General features: G+C 42.1%; 2 protein-coding genes across 6 annotated transcripts in view; one reads left to right on the top strand and one right to left on the bottom strand.

The window, feature by feature from the left end:
• The window catches only part of SLC41A2 (solute carrier family 41 member 2), a 93,165-nt gene extending 83,910 nt beyond the window's left edge, over nt 1-9,255 (top strand). The window contains exon 13 of the transcript XR_003382005.2: nt 2,936-9,255. The gene's annotated coding sequence lies outside the window, so the exon portion shown is untranslated. The remainder of the gene's footprint in view (nt 1-2,935) is intronic.
• Nucleotides 1-27,195, bottom strand: part of CHST11 (carbohydrate sulfotransferase 11) — a 157,553-nt gene that overhangs the window by 27,910 nt on the left and 102,448 nt on the right. For 2 of the 5 annotated variants that reach the window (XM_026797820.2, XM_026797819.2), the window contains exon 3: nt 9,116-9,160. The exons of the other annotated variants lie outside the window; for them this stretch is intronic. In XM_026797820.2, coding sequence (XP_026653621.1) covers nt 9,116-9,160 — 45 coding nt within the window. The remainder of the gene's footprint in view (nt 1-9,115; nt 9,161-27,195) is intronic. 5 annotated transcript variants of the gene reach the window in all.

Here is a 27,195-nt window from a genome sequence, read left to right as displayed (position 1 = left end):
TTTAAAAAGAGTACCTGAGAATAATGCCTCTTATGACCAAGAGCTTTTACAGCTCTGGGTAAGGAGCATTCATCCTCAGTCTGAGTTTTCTCCTCCTACAAGATGTTGGCAATTCCTGCTGCTACATCAATTGGAGAATAGTATGCATTTTCCCAGCATTTACAAAATTAAATACACCGTGCTGCTTGATTTATTCCTCTTACTCTTGATACAAATCACACTAAGCTGTGATTCATGTTTTAATATTGATCCTGTAATTAGTTGAGTGTAGGTAAGCCTTCATGGTAGCTGTAGTCCTACATTTACTCACTTGGATGACATTGTAATATTGTGTTTAGATGCTAAACCTTTACAAAGAACCCTTTTTCACACTGTGGTAACAGCCTGAGGTAATGATACCTTACCTGAGCTAAACTTCTCATACAACTTGCTTCACCCCCCTCGCACACATCCAGATGGGACATGAACAGTACCATCCTTGTCACATAAGCTCTTTCCATTCCCTGGGGATGGATCACTCATCCTTCCACTGAAGAGCATAATGGGATTTGGAGAGTGTGGAACCCTGGATCCCATGAAGAGCCATCCTACTGAGCACTGCCAAGAAGCCTCCACCTCTAACCACAAGGCTGCCAGGCTGCTATGGCCAATCCTGCTGGCTACAGTTGCCAGCAGCCCCTGTCAGCACCATGGGTGGCTGTTGGAGACGTGGGGATGGCAAGCAGCTCCTTCTGCTAGGCTCTGGAGCAGCTCAGTTATGGCCACCAAACCCAGCAGCATTCCTCCACCCCTTCAAAGCCTCCTGCCAGGAGCCTCAAGGAGCTGAGCTCTGTATCAGATGGTGCAAACCTCCAACCCTTCCATCTGAGCTTCCCTGGCCCATCATCGCGTTACGCCTGCACAGGGGCCCTCTTCTTCCTACAGAGACAGGAGCAGAATTTTCTCTGCAGTAAAGGAGCTCTTCAGCTTCAGAGAAATTCTTCTCACTTTAGATATCAAGAGAACTAGAAATCCATTAGGTAAAGCTTAAAAAGAAAAAAGTATGTAACTGTAATCAGTCTGGTACGGTAGTGTATGTATAAAGTTCTGGATCAAACTGGACTTCTGGCAACAAATACTATCATAGAAACAACAACAAATCCTGCCAAATTTTGCTACTTGCTGGGAAATTATCATTTAGCAGATTAAACCAAGTCTATACATCCAGCTTTTTCACCACTACCAGCATATGCCCCCAGACAAAATACTAAACACACATTTTATCCATTACACTGAGTCCTTGGTTATTTTGGGCTTCATTTTCAATCACACTCACAAAGCACAATTGCATGTTTTCATATGGTCTTTTTCACAAAGGTAAATTCTTTTCATGACAACTGATTGCGAAGCAAACCAGAAACACAGCCAGTAACACAGACCCATTTTAGACATTCACCACTTCTACTGGCATCATTCTCTAAGTTGGAATAGGCTTTGCCTTTCATTCAGGAAAGAGAAGGGAGCTGTTTGTATGGATGGACATTACAGGCACTGTCTGCCTCAGAGTACACATGTCTGAACTGGCACTCAGCTGATTTACTTAGTGGCCTGCAGAAATCACGTATTACAGATCTAATTTACATATATTTTGGAGAAAATGTCAGACTCCAACTTAGCTCATCATCTTGACAGAGCTGTGCACTTAAGCATGCGTTTAGCATTAAGCCTGTGCTTAGTCGTTGTGAAAATCAAGCAGCTGTTCTGTCACTTTGAAGAACTGTGCCTTCTGCTTTTTTAAGAAATAGCTACAAAAAGTAATAGAAAAACTTACTCCATCCCCAGTTAAGTGCTAAGAATCTTGGGGGTCCTTACAAAATCATCACCATCAGTATCTCTTTCCATGACTGCTATGGTTTCTCAACACACAAGAGTGCAATTATCTTCACATTTTGAGGGCAAATGTGTGATTTCAGAGAATCTTGCCATGTGGTATGTGCCACTTGATTTCTCATAAAAAGTATTAGCTGCTACACAAACATCATCCTATATTGATACTCCCTTTAAAAGGTTAAGAAGTACATCAGGAAGGCTTTGTGATCCAAAGTGTTGCTACAAAACTTGAGATGGAAACCAAGAAATAGTGCTGCACTGATTACAAATTTGTAATTCCCATCTTCCCAAATGAGGTTGTGGGAATGGAGAATTACATATCTTGGAGCATGTGCCTTCCTTGAGGAAGTTATCTTGAAACTGGTTGCTCATGTGTTTGAGAAGGACAATAAATATTCTAGATCAGGACAATAAATGTTCTAATTTGGTCAGACTGATTGAGGCTTCAGCTCCAGACTGGTTCAGGGGACCAGATTTTCCTACACTGATGTCTACAACCACATTTGCTCCCATTAGCAAGCAGAGAACAGCATCCCCTGCAGCAATAACATACTTGGGCAGTAGTCTATGTATTCTACTGAGTATTTTTTGACATTTTATGAGATAAAGGAGAGCCAGCACCATTTGATCAATTCTTCTCCTGTGTCAAACATCCTTGCTAGCCATGGACGCTGCCTGTCCCCTGCAGTGGATCTGCTGTGAGGCACAGCTGAGAGCAGCCACCCTGCTCACATCTTCCCCACACAAGCACGGCATGACAGCAAAACTACATGCTCACCAAGCATCTCTCTTCCTAACACACATGCACTAGAATCCAACAAAAGAACATTTCAGAGGCACATAAAGCAAGACTCCTTGAGCTTTCGCAAAGAAAACCTGGTTCTAGGCCCTGAAAAATAATGCTAGGGATGGGTAAATGCAGAGTTGTCTTTCGGTTACTGGGACTGTAAGCTACAGCTCTCCCAAAATGTTAGGTTTGCACTATGATTTAGATACTGGACATATTGCTTACATGGTAGACAGAAAAGGAATTATAATGTCATATGTTGTTTTCTGTCCTTCACAGAACCATGGAATCATTTGCTTGGAAAAGACCTTTAAGACCATCGGGTCCGACCCTCAATTTGCTTTCTAATGTCTATGAAAGTGCACCCTGAGAGAAAATCTCCTCTTACAAGCTACTGGAAATACCACTGGCAAGGTCTAGAATGGTTCCACACATAGAACAGTAGCCAAAAGGCCTCACATCTCTTGTGCAAACAAAGGATGTTGGGTGCCCAGGGAAGGAAAGCTGAAGCACATGCCAACACTGGCTCCTGTTCTAAGCCATGCATTAGTTTGGCTCAAGTTAGAAAGGCCCATGGGCCACATAAAACTACACAATCAAAGTCTATTCTATAACACCCAGAGGGACTGTGTTAAGGTTACCAGGCATTTCTAATCCTGCTCTTTCTTAAGTTCTCAGAGACTGACTTTTTTCCTTGCATTCTTGCATACAGCCCTGTTTAACCTGAAGTTAGTGAAGACTGTGACTTTTATAAGCAACGGAACAAAGATGAGTCAAGGGAATATTTATGTTATGGCAACAGGTGAGGCTCCAAAGAGAAAACAGACGTCCTCAGATGTGCTAAGAAAATTGTTCTAAATTATACTATTTGTGAAAAAATTTGAGAAGTGTCAATATAGGGAAAATCACAAAGATTAAGAGGAATTATTTCCTTTAGCCAGCTATCCATGATAGATGATCTTTTGCTAATCCCTTTAAGCACTCTACAACAGGAACGCATACAAATGCACTTAAAGAATACAAAGAGGTTTTCCCTCTGCAAGAACAACAATGTAGGTCCAAAAATGCATGATCCTCAGGATGCTGACTATTGTGGTCAATTACTGGAATGGGAACAGCAGGTCATGAGAGACAACAGAGCTCTTATTCTTGGAACTAAATACAGTTATTTCCAAAGCCGAACTCACAAAACTGACTCATAGACCTGTTAGTCGAATCACGATCAACAAGTTCCCAGATATAGCTGAACTGTAGGAAATAAGAACAAGTTACTGCTCACAGGACTCTTTTCAGCTGAAGTTCACCTCTGGCAGACCATTGTATCTCCTGGAACTTCGGGGGGGGACATAAAGCTAACTGAAGATAGCATCTTGAGAGATCAGGGTTTACTCACTGTCAGTTCTGCACAGTGATTAGGTATTTAACAGTACTGCTTCTTCCCTAGGGCTCTGATCTGTGGATCTGTGGGCTTCAAAACCTCAAGACAAGGTCAGCTTTACTGAGCTAGAATAACAAAAAACCAAAACAAACCAAGACCAAACAAACAAAAACAGCTCTGGGCAAAGCCATTTTTTCACTTGTGGAATAGACAGTCTCAAGGCTGAAGGCAGTGATAGTGGGATGGCACCAAACTCAGAGCTAAAGTCTAACCCAAGAGAGCAGATGTGCTGTTGGTGCAATCAGCTAGAAAAAGAAGTATCAGAGCAAAACTGTTCTGTGTTGTCCAAGAGGATAAGTGCTTGTAGCCTTATGGAATTGTCAGGAACTCAGCATAACATTTACAGAGATATACACTGAATTACAAAGCCACAGATGAAACCCTGAGCAATAGATCTATTCCTATTGAGTGTTTTTATTAAGCAAAAGTCACATTCAAGACAACAGAACAGTCTGTGATGACTTTGATCACTACAAATAAGCCTCTGTTGCTAAGTTAGCTCAGGTCACTGGCTGCCCTGCTCAGCTGAGGCCGATTTTGAGCGGACATCCTGCAAAACTTTACTAGAGACAGTACATCCTCATGTGTACATCACACGGAGCACCAGACACAGCAATGCCTTGTTGGAGAAAATCACCCAGTCTCCTGGGCTTCCATGAGTAGCTCTTTGGCAGTCAACACAGTGAGGTCTGTTTGCATTTCTGGGCACACTGAGTAGCAAAAGGTCCTGAAGCAAAATGAGAAGAATATCCTTGCTTGAGAGCAGGATGGTCATTTCAGGACCCTTGTTACAGAGAGGGCCAGTCAGCATCTGGAAGCAAAGATGTACCTGAGTATATTTCCAGGTGGGCCTGCTGCCCCAACTCCTACTTGCCACGACACCCAGAAGGGCAGGTTTTGTGTGTGGCCAAGGACTCAAGAATCATTTGAACTGATGCTGCAGAGAAGATAAAATCTCAGCCTGTAGCCCATGGAAGTTCTCTGTTACACGAATTCAGTTGCTGAAACACAAGACAAATGGATGATATTTCACACACCTGGGACTTATTTAGTGCAGCAGCCGGTGATGTTACAAGATCAGCAATTAACATATCCACATCTCACTCTGGAAGACACTGTTTTTCAGGCCAAGGCTGAGATCACTCCCAAGGACATCTGTTTACTCATTCCTCAATCTCTACTAACTGCCGTGTAAGCACTGCACATCACATAAATATACAGCAGATGAATGCTTTCATGATCACTGTTTTATAAAGAGGCTCTAGCAACTTTTAAATAACCTCTACTAAATGATGTTGTAATGTATGAAAGAGTTCCTCTTACTTTCTGAGTTCCCAGCATAACACAACAGATTAGCTTAATCCCAGTGGATATAAAATGCAATGATTCTGCCATAGCAGAATTTATGCACTGGATATTACAAGCCCTTAACATCAGCCACAGTAATTACTGCAGGAAGTGAATCAGAAACACAGGGCCTGGGAAGGGTCTTTCAAGGAAAGAAACTCATCAGCCTCAGGGTGATGGGGGGCTAGCTCATGCCTCTGTCCCTCACTTGCCCTCAGCCTGCCATTACTTGAAATAGCTAAAGAGGGCAGATGATAATGGAGATGCACAAACGGAGGTAGGCATGTGTGCTAAGGCTGAGAGCCATTGTTAAAGGCATTCCACTCTCACCTGCTTTGCCTCTGTTATCCTGTCCACACCAGGGCTGCCCCATGCACATGCTCAAAAGTGACTGGAAGAGCTCAGGGTGCCTCTCAAGCCAGCCTGGGACGTGTTTTGGTGGAGCCTGTCCTGACACACCTCACTGCAGGCAATGGGGTCTTTGTTGTCTGTTCTAAAAACACCGGGACTTCAAGGTGAGCACACAGCTGTGTGTCAGGCACATCTTATAGATATTTGCAGGTGCTTCTCCACATGCTGCTACCTCTACAGAAGAGGGAAAAGCTCTCAAAAGAGGCAAAATTAGCAAAAAGGTCTTCTCTGGATCTTAAAAGAGGACGCAGATTATGCGCTAGCCTTCCACAGAGGATTTTCATATGCCATTTCCTATCTTCTTGTCAAGTATCTGATCCTGGTTTTAGCCTCTATTGTTATTTAGAAAAATACTCCTCCTGTACTCCTGTGAAAGCCCAAAGTTAACTTTTTAATGGTTTGGATTCACTGAGGGTCTTTTTTGCTTGTTTTCTGGAGGCAATAACAGATCGTGCCCTCTGAGTTATTTTCCCTTCATGCATATTCATCCAAGGACAGGCGAAGTTTTAAAGCTTCAAGCTAACACCACAGTACCTTTTACAAATTTTTGAACAAATGTTTAGTTTTAAAGCCCAGAAAGGAGAACTAAGAGACCATCATTTGCTAAACAAACTCACTTGCCATCAAAAGAGAAGAGAAAGGAATTATATACCTTCATAAAAGTCAGCGAGTCATTAAGGAAAGGAGGAGAAAAACGTAGATAGTGTTTAACATACTTCGAAGGATTCCCAAGGGATCTAGCACTACAGAGCATGTATTCACACCAACTGCTCTGCCAGACGAAAAATAAGCAGATCCTAGATAACTACTCTTTGTTAAGCCTGTGCTTCTTCCAGAACAGAGATGCCAGATGATTTCTTTGTAGAATCTCATTTTATTTTCATACAGATGCAAAGTATTCAGCAGCTGTAACCCGTATTAAAATGATTCCAGGAGATGACAATGGTGGCCTCTGTGTAAAATAACATACCGTCTTATACTACCTGTACACTAATGACAGACCCTGTAAAATGAGAAGGAATGGTTAACCCCCACGTAAGGTTGGTCCAGGAATCTTACTTTACCAGCATGTAAATGTTACCTCCCACCAGCAAGAACTCCAACAGGAGCTAAGCTTCCAGTTAAGAAAAACGTTTCCACTGTGACCTTCCTTTTGATGTACAGTCAGCGAACCTGTAATTTCATAATCTGTCCTGTTTGGACATGGAGGACATAGTTTGGTCCCCCAAGGCAGATACCTATGTATGTTTGTTTAAGTATTCAGCTCTTCAAGAATTAATATCACTTTGAAATGCTGTTTTTCAGTTCTCAAAACTATTGATCCAATTCCATTTCAGAATTACAAAGAGGGCTGTAATGTAAGCACGTGCAGCATGAGAGAAGAAGGTATGTGCTTCCTCCATTCCCCAACGAGGGGCTGCACAGACCAGCAGGACCTGGGAGAAGCTGCCTCCCAAAGAGGCATTGTGACACCAGGCAGCTGCCCATCAGTATCCTACCTCTGGGCAAGGCTCCCACTGAATGTCAGACCCTTTGGACTGGACACCATGCCTCTCACCTTCTGAAAATCACCTTGGTGGCTGTGCCCAATTCTGCTGTTACCTGGCATACCTATTTCCCTCTGTGTATTTGCAGGCAGCAAAACAGGTCTTCATTTAATGACTTTCAGAAGTGTAAATTCTGCTCTCTATGTCAGAGCTATCAGCAATTGTGTTAGAGCATTAGGATGCATGAGGGAGGTCTCATGTCTGAGCCCCCTGCCTTGTAACTCCAAACTGAAGCTTGATGAAGTCAGAAAAAGTCTTTCATTATTTTCAGTGAGTGTGGATCAGCATCACTTTAAACCTGAATCACAATACCTTCTAAACACAGTCTTTCATACCTGAACTCTGTGCAAAGCTGAACAAAAGGAATATGCTATATATAAATATGTGGAGGAAAGCATTGTGAAATTCTTTATGTTTCTATAATGCTCTGCCTGAATTGAATCTTTTCATTCAGTGCCACATTGAGATAAGAGCCCGTCATTATCTTCCTGCATGCAGTATGAAAAACTAAATCCAGCCTCACTTTCCTGCACATTCTTACTCTTCCTCACCACTGGAATACCAGCTACAAAGGAGAGCACCAAACCTTCCAGCTAGCAAAGCCAGAGTTTGAGTCACTGTTTAAAAATATTATGTAACACTACAAAGTCTCAGATGCATCCATCTCCTCTGAATTCAATGCAGTTTGGCCCAATAATTATCCTGAAGCAAAAGCAGAGAAAAACATTTAATAAAACCCTCCTCCTTTGCCATCTAATGCTCCATCCTCCCACGCTGCCAGTCAACCACTCTTAAAATTACTCTTCATAAAATTCAATTCCTAGCTTCAGAGAGCTACAAATCCCCTAAAAGTCTAATTATATAATTTCTTGAGCCCATGAAACTGATGCTGTATCTTCTTTAGGTAAGGCCAGGTGCCACATAGAAGCAATTGTCTGCATACTGATGGCTCTAGCCCAAAATCTACATGGAGAAAGTCAGAGACTCTATATGAAGCTAGAAATTAAACTTAATTTTATGAACACATGGATATATTTTTTTTCATGCTCATACAACATTGTCTACAGTGTAACTGGCATACTCCAGGCTCCTCAAGGAAGGCAGGAAGCACCACACAGTACCTGCTGTGTGATTTAATATTGGCTCATTTGTCTAAGGAAAGCCTCACAAATTCCAGACAGCATTTGATGAGGAAATTAAAATATCATCTACCTTGCAACTGGTCTGCTGCCAGCTGTATGGATTGCATTTGAGATGCAGCTGCTGTATAAACAGAGCCATTTACCAGCTTCACATAAGACAGACGGTTAAGTAGGTTTCAGCTGCCATATAAAAGATTGTGAAGCTCTACTTGCCTGCAAATACAGTCTTTGCAGAGCGATAAACGTTTTGAAGTCATGCTGCACTCCAAATCCCCCAAACTGGGCCTGAATGGGCTGAGTATATCAAAAGGGTATTATCCAGCTCTTCTGTTGTTGGTAAGAATGCAAGAATGCTAAAAGAAACACTGTTGCCAAACTATGTTTTCTTAAAAGAAATTTGGAGTTTCAACTTCCTCATTTCTCATAATCCTCACAAAGCAGGATAGCATGTACCCTGGGAGGTGTTTAACTTGAAACCTGTTGAAACAAATGGCTCTGGATTTCATCAGTATTATGTCTTTTACTTGCTGCAGGGTGGAAAAAAAATTCCCTAACAGTCCCATCAAGCTATTACCTTTGGATCTTGCTCTGACTGCTGCCTCCCCGCTCTTGGAGCAAGCTGTTCTGACAAAAGAAAGAGCATGAGTTGCAATTGAGATAATACATAAATAGATCACACTGAGCTGACCAATAAATTTTATTTCAATGCCTTCCCCTGATGGTGTTTCATTTGTCTGTGGGACGTGCACTAGAACAGAGAAGCATTTGGACAAGGAAAAAAAATTGAAATATAACACAAAATTTGTCTGTGATTTTAATAGTAGCAGTTGATTCATGGCATGGGAGGGCGGGGGAGCAGTTCTGTGGCTGTATAACAACGATCATTTTTTTCCAGCATCACCGTAGCAACACTGTAGTTATTGTCAATGAAGCATTTTCATTCGAAGGTGCTATTTTTAGATAATTTTACCTTTCCAGAAGAATTACCCTCTGGGCTGCAATTTATCATGTTTGTTTCTTGGCCCACGGGTGAATTTTAGTGGGACCTTTATTTTATTATTAAAACAAAACCAACCAGCTCTCTTTTTTTCCCCACAGACATGTATGCACTCAAGCTGTTCTGAGCTTAAAGTGTCTCTGCTACAGTTCAGACCTGGCAAGTATCAATGAGGGCTGAGCTTCTGGAGGAACTAAAAACAAAATACCAGCCTCCCTCCCTCCCCCAGCAACCACTGGTAAAGACAAGATGCAGACCAAGTACATTTTCAGCACATGAAAAAACTGGGCTGAGGTTGGGAAAGGGGGAGAAGTGAGAACAGCTGGAGGGAGGCTGAAGACTCAGCCTTCTCCAAGGCTGGAGCTAATGGCTGCAGCAGCCTCCTTAGCCTGGGCCTTATCCTTCTCCTAGCAGCTTTCCAAATCTCAGCCTTCTCCCCATCACTCCATGCCCCACAGTAGTATCCCAGGATGCTCCTGCTTAGGTGTCCCATCAGCACTACCACAGGACAACCAGCCTGTCCCAGTGGCTACCCTGTGCTACTGTGGATGGAGAGGAACATTGGGAAAGCCATGTGTGGATCAAGTGCCACTGAGTGTCCCCAACACACCACATTCTACATTTGCAGAGGTTAAATATATACTTATACAGTGCATACATAGGACTGAGATTGTTGCACATGTCTACAGAGCTTTGTGGACACAAAGTCCACAGTCATTTCAGAAGGACTAAATTGACATAGTAATGCTTTGAGATCTTGCCTAATCAGGCAGCCTGCAAGCAGAAGCTGATTACACATATCCAGTTACAAGACCCAAGTGAGCTCTCTGATCCTTCTGCTGTAAAGTTAAATTGATCCTGCATCTACAGTGTGTAACCACATTCACGAGATGTTGAACTGATACAACTATTTCAGTATAAACCTATGTTCCCACACGAAATGTAGATAAAATCTCCACATTACACAAATTCTCAGGTTTCTGAGGGGTTGAGGAATGGTTTAGGAGGTTTGTGATCATACAGCCAGGGTGACAGCCTCAAAGCAATGCCACAAGGCAAGCAAATAGAGATACCCAGGCACACAAGACACCCGCTCACATGCAGCCAGGGCTGCTGAGGAAAATGTCTGTGTGACTCTGTGCCAGGCACATCATTGCACTTAGCAGAGCTAAAACCTCTGAGAAGGCATGGTGCAAGCCCCACACAACAGTGACAGGCTGCTGGTGGCACCCTGAGGGTCTTTCATGTCTTTTTTACATCCAAACAACATTTCAGCCTCAGAATCATGACATCTCTGCAACACTGCAGGGTTGTCAGGAAATGAACTTAGAAGCACACAGGTTGGGTATGGGGCCCAACATCAAACGTGCACACCATGTGCAGTTTGCATGCAGTGATGGCATGGATCTGTAGAAAAGCAGGAACAATTTCCTATTCATACTGCTGAACAATGTTTACTGTCCGATAGCACGGTCTGCTTTTGGGGTCTGAAAACAGTCCCAAATTCCCATGGTTTCCTTAACTCTATCTCCTGTTCCACCCCTCTGAAATGTGTTGAGCCCAATCCCTTGGCATAAATGACATGCTTGTGCAACCTCCATCCCAGCAGCCATCCTTGAGCAGGATTTGGGAGCACCCCTTGCCCTGTTCCAGCCCCACAGCTCTCATCAAACCCTTGTAATCATGTCATCCTTTGCTCAGAGCTGTGGTCTCTGACACCAGACACCTAACTCATAGGAGTTTGGAAAAGACTAGTTTGGCTCTCAAATTTAAAAGACCAGTAAATAGTCCACCTCTTACCTCGGCACAGGTTTTGTACGCAACTGCATAAGGGTTATTGTTCTTAAATAACTCCAGTCACAAGTCAAGGAGAACTTAAACAGATTACAGAGCACTATTAAGAAATCAAGGAAGAAAGTATCTGCTTTCTGTGGCTTCCTGTCAGCCACAATACTTCTATGAAATGTATACTATACAATGTCACACATTCTTCAAACCTAAACTTAGTTTTTTGTTACTTCATGAGCCTCTTAGTTTATTGACTAAGAGGCTCATGAAGTAACAAAAGTCTCAGTCTGACACATAACAAAAAACAAACATTGGACCAATGCTGGAAACAGGACAACACTTCTCACAAAAATTCTGCCTTCCCCTTCTGTTAGACATTTTATACTCCAGAGGAAGAAAAGCAACCTTAATTTTTTTTATTTTCAACCTTAATTATGTCTAGGCAAGCTGTAGCAAAGCAAGAAATTCAGATGTCACTGCTCCCAAACAGTTCTTTCGCCTGCCACACTTTCATACAAAGAGCACCTCTTGTTAAGTTTTCATAATCAATTGAATGCCCTTATTCTGCTCTCATGTTGTGGAAGCATTAACAAATAATCATTACTGGAAATTATCTTTTCTGAAAGCTGCTATCTATCTGCACATACTGCCACCTTCTTCGTTTGTAGCCTGTACCTATGAGAATAACTCCTTGAAGCACCAGCTTATCAACTGTTTGTGGTGATTATGGGGATGTGCTACCATATTAAAGCTTCTAATCTATACAAAGGAGTGCTAAAGTATTGCAGCTTCATCATAAGAGAGCACAGGCTGGAAATCTCAGCAATTCTAAGTTGATCTGAGCAAAACTTGGCCTGATTTTATAGATGGTTGGTCCAGAAGCCAGTGCCAGTGCCCAGCTGGGCCAGCAATATACATGAGAATATAAGTACCCAAAGAAAGCAACACACCAAGTCCTTCTGCTCACTGTGTAAATTTGTAACTACTGCATTAAAAAAGGCTTGAATAACACTATCTTCTCCCTAAAGAAAACAAAGTGAAGTGGAAATATGTAACTAGTATCCAGGGAAGCAGAAAGGACCATAGAAGTGCTAGACAGCAGAACAAATTTCCTTTGCAATGATTCTTTTTCCTTCAAAATACACCTCAGGCCAACAAATCTGGCCATAAATTCCACAAACTATTTCAATCAAAAATGGCATATTTGTAGTGGGCAAGAATTTGAAATGTTTATTCAAAAAAAAAACCATTTTAAAGTCACTGGCAGGAGAAGGAAACCTAGCCTGCAGGAAAATATTTTTCTCTACCACAAAAAATCATTCAGCTTGGGCTGAGAACAAAAAACATAATTTATAAACCTTAATTTTGGATTTCATTTTAATTGGGAAATCCCTTTCTTTTGTTCACCTCAGATACATTTTCTGTTATCTTGCTGGATGGTCAACTAGCTGAAGAAATCAAGTATTCAGCTCAACTACTACCAAGCCTGTTATAATTCTAATTTAAGGTCCCTGTATGGCAATTGCTTGGTGCTGGCTTGTGCTGGGTTTTGCAATAGCACAACCTATATCTTCTGCATACTTGCCAATATTTCAAAAACCATAAATGGAAATCTTCAGAGAGAAAAGTAAAGGCATACCTAAGGAAATACACTGGTCTTTTAAAGATTTGTTTAAAAAGTCAAAGAGGAATGCACATCAAAACTTCTAAAGAATTGTAACCTGTACCTACTAATTATAAGGGTTGGTAATTATTTGCTTGGAGGCAGAACATTAGCCTAATTTTTATGCACATCTATTGCACAGTTCTGACTCCATTTAGGGCAGAAAACTTTCTAGGTTTCTTTTTATAAACAGGCAGCAGGCATATCTACCTTTGAGATCTCTTCTAGCTCTATCTGGATGACAATGCACTAAGCCCAGAGTGAGCTGGCTGCCCTCATGACAACAGCTCAGCTGAAATCAGTACTACTATTTACATGCCTAAGTGCAGTTTACTGGGATTCAGTCTATTTAGTCTGCTGTTCCATTATCCAGTCTTCACTGTGGCTTTTCTTCTTTTTAGCATACAATTCTGATTATTTAAAGAAGTTCTTTAAAGCTACTTAAATTGGAAGTCAAATGCTGTTTCAAACAGTTCATCATTAGGCTTAAAAATTTTTAAAAGAGTACAAGAAAACACTCCTGGTGATCCAGTGGCCAGCTTGGCAAGTATAGAAATAACAAACTGCAAAGCAGCCATGTTCTTCTGGCACTTCTTCCTTGGCCCTCACATCTCTTCTCTGAACTACTACAGTAGTTCATGGATGTTACCATCCATGTTTGGTATTTTGCTATGGTCACCATGCTTTTGGCTTCTGCTGTTCCCTTATAGAACTGAGGTGCTTTGTGCAACCTCCTGTGCACCAGCAGAAACTCTCATAGGGAACCAGGCAGACCCTAAGATTCACAGGTTCAAGACTCCCAGTGCAGGAAAAGACAATTGAGGATATCCAAATCCAGTTTTAGAAAGGCCATATCCCAATGGCATTCCTCAATCTCTATGATCTCTAGAGACATTATAGTCACTATACAATCCTGCTCAGTAGCATGAAGAGATGCCTATGCTGACACCCTGGATATGAGAAAAAAAGGAGACCCATGCAAAAAGCTCATCCCAAATATGTTGCACATCTCAACATGACTCCTAGACTCCATTCATATATTTCAGAGCTAGCCTAGGTGTCTCAAGATCCCTGTAACCTGCAAAAATCTTGAGAGAAGCTAAGCCATATGGTTTGACTATTTGCTTCTGTGCAGGACAGAAAGGAGTCAATGGTACAGATGGGCTTAGGGTTCAGTCAGTTCAGTCTCCTATGATACAATCCCCAATGGAGAAGAAATTTTGGGCTAAAGGACATCTCCTAACCCTAAAATCTGTGAAACACTGAAACCAACTGTTACAATAAGGTCTATGTAAACATTTCAATTAAAGGAAATTAATCACATGTACTTTTGTTGCACATCACTCTGGAAAGTCTACAGTTTCTCTTTGCAAGTTGGAAACAATTAATGTATTTTAAAAAATAAAGCTTTTTAGGTACTTGGTTTTTTCCCTGCATTTACAGGAGAGGGCACATCCAGACAGAAAGGCTGTGTCCTACAAATCTTCAACCTTCCCACAGCCACTTCTTCTTGTTGTGGAAGTTTAGCTACAGCACCCAGGAGTCAGCCGGTAGTGTCTCCCTGGGCCATGCTGGGTACCTGGGAATTGCTCCCATCTCCATCCCACACCCCCCAGAGGCTACTCTGGCTCTGAGCAGCCTTTGGCAGACACAATTCATGGGGGAGGTGGCGCCTCACCCTGAAGGTGTCCTGTGTATGCCCTCACCTTCAACTGAGCACACTAATACACAAACTAAACAGTCATATTAGCAATACCATTGCTATCATTTTTATGTAACATTTAAAGCAGTCTTTTAAGCTTAAAAAATCATTACAGCCCTGCATCCTGGGCTGCTGTGTATTGGCATAGATCTGTGTGTAGATGGTGGGTTTACCTCTCCTCCATAAGCAATAGCACTGTTAAGTATCATTTTAGAGTTGGACCCCATTGCTTTGGACTGCAAATATCCACTAAACTATTGTTTGTTACAAGTCTGCCTGCTTCTGCATTATAAAACCCCACAAAGTTTTATATTTAATTCCTAATAGAAACATTACATTACCTGTGAAAGTCTGATCAAGCACTGCTGCTCTTTATGTTCTGTCACTGCTGATAGGCACAGCAATATATCCAGCCTTTTCCAGCATAAACTCCCTTCCATGCAACAGGCTTAAGTGGGGTATTTAAAATGAAATGTTCTTCACATTCTTGGGTCTTGCATCCCTTGACCCCTTCACAGGTGTCTATCACTTGTTCAATTGAATAACTCTTTGTTTCCTGCTGTCTCAGGGTGGTTTTTTGTTGTTGTTGGGGTTTTTTTTGCCGTTGTTGTTGGGTTGTTTTTTGGAGTTTTAATTTGTTTGTTTTGTTGTGGTTTTTTGTTTTGGTTTTTTTTTTTTTTGTTTTTTGGGTTGTTTGTTTGTTTTTTCCCTAAAACAGTTCTGTATGGTTTCTGGTCTGTAACCACTATACTGACTCTTTCAGCTAAGTACTGATCATTTGTTTAACCTAACTCTTCTTGAAATAAAAGCTTTATTTGTTGTCCCTTGTTTCTTTTACTTTTTAATGGTGGCTAATAAAGACTAAAACACATACATGCTATATATTTTAAAAAACAACAAGAAGAAATCAACACATAGGTGTAATTTTCAATCATTGCTCTGGAGGGGCACAGGAGGGAATAGGGCTATTGTCAGGAAAGCTTGGGCTACTTTGGCAAGGTGAAGGAAATGCCTTGGCACTTGCCAGCATCGTTTCAGGCTGTTCTCAGTCCTGCCGGGTATTGGCTTTTCATAAGCACTGAAATACCTTTCTCTTTTCAAATACATGAATAAACAAACAAACAAACAGCACTGCCTGAAATCTTGCAGGAGCAGGAAGGGGTCATCCCAATGTGTCATTTGTTTCAATCCAAATGATCAGCCAAATGCTGCTCTGAGGAGTTTGGCTCTGAGCCCTGTTGCAGAACAGTCATGCTCCAATGTCCCACTGCAAAACAGTTTCCAGTTTGCTAAGGGGCTGATAGAGCTACCCACCCTGTGCAGTCTGCACATCCTAAATCTGTAGAGGCTTCTGTTTGCACTGCTAAAATTGTATGATGGAGGGCTGGATAAGTAAACCTGTTGTAGACTTTCTTGCACATTGGGCATAATTTGTGCTGCTTTATCAATTTAATTGATGGCTGCAGATCCATTCATCCATTCCAAACTCATCACTCTTTCCTGAAGCTAATCCAGACAAAAATAAGAACTGAGGAAAAAAACCGTAACTAGCCTTTAAGAAAGTACTGGTTTGTAAAATTAGACTGTGCATGAGAGACACACTGGTTATCATTCAGCTGCTGAAGCAGGGAATCTCCAAGAATTCCATTTACCAAGGATTGACTGTTCTGTCAGGAGCCCGTTCATATGTGCTCTCAAAGTTCTGGAAGTTTTGTTTTGAATTAATTTTGGTTTTCCTAATACAGACTGCATTTTGAAGACCCAGGATCTGAGAGCATCTTGCTGTCAGCTACTTTGATTATAAAGCAAGTCTCACAATCCCAGCATGTTCTGGGAGAAGGGATGAGGCTACCTAGATGACATTCCAATCTAGATGACCTAACTACCTGAGACCCACCAGGTGGGGGAAAGCAGGACAATTCCCTGATGCTTACAGTCACACAGATAGGTAAACCATAAAAACTTAAGAGGAAATAAAAGCAAACATGTCTTTAGAAGTTTTGTTTTAAAAAATATGCAACTCATTTTTTTTTTTTTTTTTTATTATTAGGGAGCCAGTGATGGTTGGGAAACGTGGCCCTTGGGAACTGCACTAAGAGTTCATGAGAGTGATTGCCAATCTGTGTATTTTCAGTAAGTGCCAAAGAGGCTCAGCAGCAGCAAAATCACTCTCCTGTTACCACCCTTTGAAATTTTGTACCCAGTACACAAGATATGACAGTGAATAAAGCAAGAATCCATCCCACCCTTCATCATACCAGCACCTGAGTATGGGGATGGACTGAGAATAAATCTGGGGACAGAAAATCCTTCCCTGCTGGCATGCCTCTGGATGGCAGTAGAGACAGAAGCCCCATCTGCCAACAGTTTGTTCTGGAAAAACAGAAGATGATATCGACCTTCAGATTCCATCAATGGAGAAGAGAGATGTTCCAGCATATATGAGCAAAACAAGCCCCTGCAGCAGACGGCAGCAAAAACATTGCAGCAGCATGGGTTTGGGAAGGGGTGCAAGGGTTTGCCACCAGGTCTCCAGGGTGGAGCTGCTTGGCTGTTTGAATAAATGGGAGCAGACCTGACAATATGGAAGAAGAATGAGGTTAATGTGTGTCACCACTAAATGGTTAACTACAGAAAGGACAAAAATTAAAATTTCCTTAAAAGAACAGAAGCTGCTTTTCTGTAAGGGCAGAGAGGTAATTCCTTGGAAAAAAGCGTTGACTGAACTGCTGCTCCCCTGTTAAGAGCCATCTAGGTGCAAGTGACTCACAAAAAATAGTAACACAGAGTTTTCTGTTTGTTATATATTGAAAGCTATAGGGCTTGATTCATAAACACTGACAAATCCATGGGACTCTATGTGATTCACTCACATGGGCTTTAAACCAGATCAAGAGCAGGTTATAGAGGGTCTCAGAAAACCATAAATTTATTACTCAGATATAAGAGCACCAACTTCCTGCAGTGGGTATTAAAAAGAAAGAAGAGTTTTCAGGCAAGGAGCAAGGCTTCACTGTTGCAACAGCCAGCCTCACACTCAACAAGGAACTTCATTCCTGCTTGTATTTGGGTTTTTTGAGAGCTGCTAGGGTAAGGAGGCAAGGACAGAGGCATGGAAATGTGCCTCCATGCTCTCTCCCACCACTACCAGGAGATACTAACCCCAGCAAGCTCTGTCCTGGCCAAGCTGGCAAATGAGCCAGCTTGCACCTAACATGGCTGTGATAACTGGCGCCCAAACTCACTTCATGAATATCACCATATCTCTGCTGGTGACAGCTCCAGAGAATAAGTCAGTCCAGCCAACATAATCCTTGGTTAATGTCCCACCAGCAAGTGAAGCTGGAAGAGCCCCAGGATGACCTTTCCTAGATTTGCTTACTCTGGTACTTTGAGGAATTACCCACAGTTTGCACACCTCATGGAATATAGGCATACTGACCAGATTCAGCTGAGGTTTTTTGAGGTCCATGCACCAGCCCAACAAGCCTGGGATGTACCAGGACATCTCACCCCATTCCCATCCAAGCACACGGTGGGTCTGGCACATGAGGATCTCAGACCTCCATTTCGGATGTGGACACCACAAGTCATTGCTTGGTCACTCTGGCCTTGAACTGGCTTGTGCTGAGCACCTCTTTGCCCATCTTACCCCTGCAGAGCCTGATATTGATACTTGGAGTTGGTATTACATAGTTCTCCCTCAAGAGAAGCCTGCACCTTACAGCCATGGTGCCTTCAGCTGCTGCACACCTTTTCTTTAATTCAGGGGAGAGGAGAGTTTTCCTTTTGTGACAATTCTTCTTTCAAAGAGGAAAAAGAAAGTAAAGAAATGCCATACAGCTCCACCCTTCAGAGGCAGTGTCTGCCTGGCACAAGCCATCAGTGTTTTTATTCTGTATTTTTACACATCCTGAGCTTTAGGAAGTTCAACACAGTCCTGTGTTTGTCCTTGTCACATCCCAAAAGTGAGGTTAGCACGCATGCCAGAGCAAATGCATAAAAGCAAATAAACTCAGAAATTGGTTTACACTGCCTTTAACTATCTGCAAATAAATATTTAAAACATATTTTCGTACCTTATCAAACAGTTTGATATTCCAAAAGTATGCAGTCAAGTTTTTCAGACTTGTATTAATCCAAACCAGAAGCATCTCTTTCTGAGATCAAGTATTTGTCGTGTAAAAATAACCTCAAAGTCAAAAATACTGTACTTGAATAACTAAAATGAGGGAAGAAAGGATTCATAAACAAATAAACACAACTATGCAAATAAAACAAAAAGTTAAAATTACCCGGTTAATTTTACAGATCACACAGAGAACTTTTCCTAACATATAAACAAGCTCCTGATTGTTGAGGCTTAAGACCAAGCCCATAAAAAAATGGAAAATGCACTAGAGGGACAGGAACTTTCAGCACAGCTGATCTAATGTAAAAACAAAGTATGTAATTGTTGGCGATTAACAAAATTGTGCCTTGAAGAGTTGCTAATTTATCCAAAGCTCAACTCTGAGCAAGGACTGACTACCTAAAGATTTTCATTTTTCCAAAGACTGTCATACCACAAAGAAGTTGCTAAGAATTTGGCTTCAGTGCTGGATTTCTCCCTGTGATACAATAAAAGTGGACTTCTTGATCATCTCTCCTACTTCTCTGCTTCCTTCAAGGACTTTGCACCTTCAAAAGAGCAGTAACAGAAAGAAGAGTGGCACTGAAATTTTGATAAGTAGGACAGTATAAACTTCAGTTAAACTTCATCTGAAGATCTTCACCTTCAGTGAAAGCCGCTGTGTAAGAAGCCAGAAGGGAATCTCTACTGATTTATTATGGGAGACCACCAGAGAGAGTCCAATCCCCTGGGGAGCAGGCACCTGGGAAACGGTCTGCAAGAGAAGGACAGGACCAAGGGAAATATTTAATGGCAAGTGTCTCCTCCCACAGAGGAGGGTGAAGTCCACTGCACTTCCAAGAGGCAATGACATTCATGGAAAGCCTGCAGTACGTGTCAATGACACTGCACACAAGCGCAAATAATTTGTTGCTTTTTCAGTATCAAACTCTTTTTCCCTGCCAGAGTGCTTATAAACCCAGAATAAACTTGTTTTCGTCTAACTCATTGCATGTTACTATGCACCTCACTTCATTTCCAAGGTGCCTATGGGTGACCTGCTTCCTTTGGATTTCCTACAGCAGCATCCTAAGTGGGAGGAGGGCTCACATATTAACCTTTTTAATTACTTTTATATTTAGCAACCAAAATCAGAGTCCAAACCAGAGGACTATGTTAGCCCACACAATTAACATAGGGACAAAATGAATTACTTCCCCCCCAGGCTGAGTTTCAGCAGAATGCCTGTCAAGGAAGACAATGGTCAGAGATGCACCTTTCAGGAGACATCCACACCAAGGCCAGTGGGAGGGAAATCATTCCCTTAAGATTAAGAAAATGAGAAATCCAAACTGGAGCAAGTGCCCCCCTCCCATCTCCTGCAGATTCACAGGATTGGAGAAGATTACCAGGAGCATCGAGCCCGAGCTACTGCCTCAGCTGGAGTGCAGAGTTTCAAAGACAGGCTCTAAACTGAGTTACTTGTCTATGTGAATTTTTAATGACTTTTTGATTGTGAACATATGCTGTGGCTGGGCTTGCTCCAGCTCCCAGCTGAAGTCAGCTGGCACCTGTCAGGGTGCAGCTCTGTGTCACGTTTTGTTCATTTCAGTGGGGGACTCCAGACAAAGCAGGTAGTCCTGGTTTCCTTGTCCTGTCCAGCATTTCGTGGATCAGATCAGCTCCTAGATCAGACACTGGGGAGAGTGTGTTCAGTTACCCGCAAGGCTCCACAAAACACTACCACAAATACAGTTACCAGGGCTTCCTCTTCACTGTGCAGGGGCTTAACCCTGCAGGAGCATCCCCCACCCTCCTTAGGAGCTATTGCTCCAGTAGGAAGAATATCAGGAGCTTGAAAAGTAAGGAATTGAGAAACAAGCCAAGGGCAACAATCAATGCTCCTTGTTCATCTTTTGTACTGTTTGACCCTTCCATTTCCAGCACAGGCATCCTGCACTTATCTCAGTGCTTTCCTCCTAAAGAACCAATGTTTCAAAGCATTTTAAGACATCAAGGAAAAAAAGCAACCTGACCTAACACAAGAAGCATTATAAGCAGAAGCATTTTGTTAAAACAAATGTCTTCTGCATTCACCCAGGAATGCACCCATTACTTCTTACTCTGATAAGTGTAAACTGTTTGGAATTCAGGCTCAAAATACAAACAGTATAAAAACAGTTTCTGCCAGGTACCTGAGCCTCCCAAATTTTCTGTTATTCTATAAGAACAGCAGAAGCAGTGAGGAAGCTCACAAGCCTGAAACAGAAACCCTTGTTTGCTATTTTAAAGAGCTTAAGAGGGAAAAATAACAACTCCCAGTCACAAAATTAGGTGTCTAACTGCTTTAGATGCCTGTGAAAACCCTGCCTACTACCTTTCTTTTTCTTATTCTCTTTTATGGTTATGATATTCCAGAAATAAACACCCTGAGACATTAAAATAGAAAGCTGGACTGTAAGGGAACACACCACACTTCTGATGAGCAAGAAAACCATCCCACTCTTACTGGTTTTATGTTTTTTAATCTCTTCCCAGTGAACAGTTGTGAAATCTTTAGCTGCAGCTTGTAGCAGCTGTGTAGTATGCATCACATTAAATACACTGGTGGGTCCTGCACAGTCATTCTGGCACCACTTCTATTTCATACAATGCCTTCAGTTTTTCTACATAATCTCAATCATTTATCAATCATTCACCAATGCCAATAAATCAAGGGGTCTGGGGACCCTTAAACATAAAAATAAGGAGCCGTAAAAAATATTACTGCAGCAATTAAAGCCTCAAATAGTAATAAACTCTACTTGCATTACACTTTTAGAAAGCCCCACTGAAATTAAACAAACATCCAATATCAACAATATGAAAGGGGCTTTTTCTTCTAGTTTATAATAGCTATGGGTTTATCCAGAGGAGAGGAAAATTAGGGTTATTTTTATAGATCATGGAGATTATAATGTAAAAAATGGGGGAGGGGAAACAAAGCTGAGAAAAGCAAAATAAATTAGCGAATTTTCTTACAGAAGACTAGAACAACATGTACGAGAATTTACAAAATAAAAGCGAACCTTTATTCTCAAATTTTAATCTTTGATTTGGATCAAGACTGTATGATTAACAAATCTATTTTGAGTCAACCTCACAGCTGGGTTTTTTAAAGTAAGTTTTCTATTTTAACACATAAACTTCTTTTCTGTTGTTTTCCTCAAAAGGCTTTTTTATTTTCCAGAAAAGCCGTTTTTTTTCTGCCACCCAAGACGAGGGAAAAAAGATTTGCCTCATTGAAAAGAAAATTACAAATATAAGCCAGATTGGGTGAAAACACAATCATGAACAGACCTAGAGGTCGCCTTAATTAAGATTACTGCTCAAACCCCTGATGAGAAAGGGGCATTCCTTTTCAGAAGGGGTGACATGCTCTAATTGCTGGGACAGTCTAGCACTGCATTTACTGTAAGAACCTGACCATTAATTTCCACTAAAAGCCACACAGCATTGCGGGTGTGTCCCACAGAGAGATGAGGCTTGGGTTTCACCCATGACAAAATCCTGAGGTTTTGTCAAAGTATTCCCATCTCCCCTCTCAGGGAGATGTGAGCTTGTGCTAATACAGTTTTTCCACTGGGAAGCTTTTGGAAGTGTGCCATAAAGTGAGCCTGGCTCATGCTGCTGGGGCAGGGCTCTCACTGGGCTTCCGTGTTCCACTCATTAGATGAGGGCAAACACTTGTGAAGAGGAGTTTTTATGACAGTAATAATGCTGCAGGGGATCCAAGTGCTTTGATTAATGTCTTTATTAAAAATTACCAGTCCCACAGTGCTGTTAGTTTGGCTTGGGTTTTGTTACTTGCCCACCACAACTACAGCCAACCCAAAAGGACTAATGCATTGAACCAAACAATAAATGCTTTGACACTTTTTTCTTTTCCCCAGCTCTTTTTGCTGGAGCTTTTTAGATGGGATCAGGTGTGACAGCCCACCTTTAAGGGGGTGCACCCTTCCCTGAGTCTCTGCACGAAGGCTACAAGGGTTAGAGGGGGCTGCACCAGCAGCCAGACCTGAGGAGACATGGAGAGCCCTATCTGGGAGCCTCCCTAATGGACCCCAGGTCGGGGCTGTCATGGAACCACAGAATGCGGATCATGGGCAGGAAGGGACCTCGAAAGATCATCTAGTTCCAAACCCTGTGCCATGGACAGAGATACCTTACAGAAGACCAGGTCATTCAAAGCCCCATCCAACCCTGCCTTGAGCACTTTCAGATGTGCTTGTTAAACATTTTTTTGGCCCCAAGTAATGCACTTATGATTTCTTACATTTATCAATCACCTCCAAAATGTGCTAACTGAAAAAAAAAGTCATAAATATTGATTTTATCTGAAAGAATTGCACTGGAGACTGAAGGAGGTTTGGTCTGGAGGCTGTACCTAGCTGTTTTTCTGGGATCAGCGGAAATTTCCTTCATGGTGTTTTTTTTTTTTTTTTTTTTTTTTTTTGTAACAGTATTCTCTTTCAGTAGTTTCCTCTCGGATACAAAGTGTGCTTTTATTATATCTGTGTTGAGCCATTTCCAATGATGCACCTAAAATAGATGAAACTACCTCAGTGTGCTTTCCTGTGTCTGAATACCAAGCTGTGCTGTCTGTAGCAGTGCTGGCACCAAGACCGAGCATTCAGCAAAGCCCTGAACTGTGCCAAGCACAGGTACTGCCAATATCACCGCCAAGACAGGGCCAATAAATCCAAACACACTGTGCATCTCCTATCTGTACTGCCTCTGTGCTCAGAAATTCAGGGGCTTCTTTTCCCAGAGAGGTTACTACCCACCTTCATGCACCTCCACCTTTCAAAGCCCAGGCAAGCTGCAAATCTACAGCAGGAGGACTAACAGACTTAGCACAAAGCTTTATAGAAGCTGCAAAATAAAAGGAGTTCTTGGAAAATAAGCGGTAGGCTTAGAAGATGGCTGCAAGGAAGCCCGGCAGAAGTGGGCATGATGACCTGCACCCAAGCCACTCCAGCTGGAGATCTGGCTGAGGAGGCTGCACCAAGCATGCAGTGGGGGAGCTGCCTGCCAGCTCCTCACATTTAATAAATTAGCATGGATAAGGAAGGTAAGATTGGGTTTACTGACACTGAATATATACAAAACCTCTACATGAAGGTGCATAAACACTATTGTTTGAGTCTGACTCATCGTGTCCTTATTATAGTGCTGGTTGCTTGGAGACAGACTGAATGCACACAGCAGCAAAGATGCTGGCTTTGGAGTCACCACCCTGCCTTATTTTCTCTTTCTTTGTGCACATAATTTTCCTTTAAAGACTTGCCTTGCCTCTGCAGATTGCCTGACTCCCTCTGCCACTGTGGAAAACTACAGCAGAGGAGGCAGCCGGGTGTCCAGAAACACTGTTGGTGTTGTTCTACGCTCACCTCCCAGCCCTGGCTCCATGCACTTCAGGGGGAAAGAAAGCACGTCTTTATTCCTCTACAGGCTCGACTGGATGCTAAATTTTACCTTAAGCCAGAGCAGTCACAGATTGCTTATTGAGAGACATTCCCACACATTTCCAATGGGTTACCCTGAAATCCTCAAACTTCCTTAGCTGGGAATAAATAACTACAAATCCAGGAAAGTGGTGGAAATGCAATGGGAAACTTGAGCATGTTCCACTTTTTGACAGGCATGGCACAACTGAGCTCAGATGGTTAATGTGAAAATCTTGCTTGGCTCATTCCTTACACAAAACTGAGCAGAGTGGAGACAATTATTCGTGATTTAACAAGTACTGAAATTTAATGCCTGTCATATCCTGAGTGCTAGTATCACACTTCAGAGCCTGAGCCTGTAAAATATAAGCTGGACTTTTAGGACACTGTTAAATTACATGGGCCAGAGTTTACCTTAGGATAAAAGTAAGGATTGTGTGTCCATTTACAACAGCCCAGTATCTCATGTATTCTTAATAGCTGGAAACCAAGCAATATGAGGTGGTACAGGGTAATAAATGACCTCTTAATTCTGTTTTAAGAGGTCTTTATTCCCCTTATCAATCTCATCTTTCACACCAGGGGAACCAGCTAAAAGCTCTTTAAAAATACATAGGTGTGCTCAGGACACATCCTGCAGATTTTTCTAAAAAGACAATTTCTGTAAATAAATTATTAGAAAGAAAGCAGAAGCAAAGAGTCTTTGGTGGGAATTTCAAAAGAGTAAATGTTCCCTCTCTGGAGGCCAGAGGACGAAGGGAGGCAGGCCAGCCTCCAAGCCTTGGGCTTCTCTGACCTCAGAGCTTCTCTCTCTACCTAAAGAGGATGCCAACTGATTTCTGCTGCAAGTAAGAAAAAAGTGGCAATGAGTTAATTGGAATTTCAAGAAGGAAAAAAAAAATGTAGCAACAGCGAAGGAAGAAGCCTTACAGAGTTTACTTACAGTGCACTTAACGTGAATGAAATGCCCTGTACTAAATCAATCTCAGAACTGCAGGGGCACATTGTACTTGCATGCTGAACGACGCAGGCAGCAAGACGAGGGGTTTTGGGAACACTGGTCTGAGTTTTGCGCCCTGTTCTGAAAGCTGGGATTCAGCAGCACACCACTCTGCACCTGAGCCACCCTGTGTCCCCAAGGCACTGAGCTGGCACAGCTGGGCACCATACTGCCCAAATGAGGCATGACAAGTTTGAATTAATCCACTGAGACAAACTGTTCCCTGATTTTCTCTCTTTGCCCTACAGGTGCTCTCAGCAATTCAGCCTGGGAAGGCAGACATATGCTTGGTCAGTAGTCAACTAATCTGAGCACAGCAGGATGCAAAGGCTGCCCTAAGCCATGCTAGTCCCATGGGGCTGGGGCTGTGGTGCTTCGATGGCAGCAGGCAGGATCCTGATGGTGCACAAGTGGTGCTGTGCCTAACAGGATCTGCTCCCGCTCTCTCTGCAGAGTCATAGCATCTCTGTTATGCCAAAACCCATTCCAGAAGTGGTTTTTAACTCACTGTCTTAATTGTCAGCAGTCAAAACCAAAGGTTTCTGCAAGATTAAATAGCTGTTTACAAAAAAACAGGGGGAACTCTTAACCAAGATATGGCTTTTCCAAAAAAAACTGTATGAAGGTGTGCAAATTAGTTATATGCTGTGTCGCAGGGTGGCCGCAGAAAGCCTTTGCTGCAAGTATGGTGGGCTACAAAGTGAAATGTGTAAAAATCAAGTGAACTTAACACTGATGCTGATCATTCAGGCCTTTTTCTTCTCAAATGATTCAGATACAGTTTAGCTCAGGGACAAGACAAAATGAAGAATGAAGTGGCTCTTTAATACCCTCATTTGTCCTCCATATTCGCTCACAGTGAAGTTCTCAATCTCTGCTCTGAAGAAAACTATAAAATCAGACCAAAAATGTGCGTAATTGTCCAAAATTTCATCAGAGGTATGCCAAAGAAAAAAAAAGGAGTACAGAATGGTAATTTGGGCAGGCTTCCCTGTGCAGGCTGCTCCCCGCAACTAATGCTGGTTTTGAATAGGGTCTCTCATTGCATGTCTCCATGGCAGGGGAAGCCAGACAGCCAGCTAGTGTATTCTATAATAAATAAACAACCATCCCACTTACCCCCAAACATATGTAAAAGATGGGTTCTAAATCATTACAATTTACTTAGCTCTGAAAGGGAGTAATTTTTCACCAGACTGCAGAAAACCCACTGCAATAGAGGGACAAAGGCTGAGATTTTCAGAAGAAATGGAAGGAGTTCAAGTACCCAATTTCTACAGAATTTTAAGGTAATTCGGCCATGGAGCACCCTTGGGAACCTTTCCCTGCAAACCTTGTTTATACTCAAAGTTAGATTTTTGCTAACTTGAAAACAAGCAACTGAGTAATAAAGCTACAAGTTGCTCTTAAAATAGCAGTTTACAGAGGGCTTGCTTTCCTCCCCATGACTGTACAGTTACAGGCTTAAGCAGCCCTCTGGACATAATATGGGATGGGGTCTGGGTGGGGGGAAGGGCAAAATTCCTTATTCTACTGTTAGCTTTTTGTACACACTTGGGCAGACAGTTGGTAATTTGTAAGGATGTCTGTGTCCAGCAAGGCATTTTCAAAAGTGCTTAGATTCTCTGGATTTCAAACAAGGACAACAAGGTAATTTTAAACTACCTTAAATTAAAGTTTGACAGGATTTTCAAACACTCTGTTGATAAGAGCAGGGATTGCTCTTTACAGCTGGAACTTTCCATCCAAATAATACCAAAGCCTTTATACACAAGAATGATTAAGGATGAGAAGTATGCCTATTACACAGGTTTATTATTTGTTAATAGCTCAAATTTGGAAAAGCATGTAAACACTCCAGGAGCAGGGCCAACGTAATATTTCATCATAGCAAGACTGAGAGG

The sequence above is a fragment of the Zonotrichia albicollis genome, chromosome 4, assembly GCF_047830755.1.
Source record: "Zonotrichia albicollis isolate bZonAlb1 chromosome 4, bZonAlb1.hap1, whole genome shotgun sequence".
Lineage (NCBI taxonomy): Eukaryota > Metazoa > Chordata > Aves > Passeriformes > Passerellidae > Zonotrichia > Zonotrichia albicollis.
This window is presented reverse-complemented; position numbering and strand designations above follow the sequence as displayed.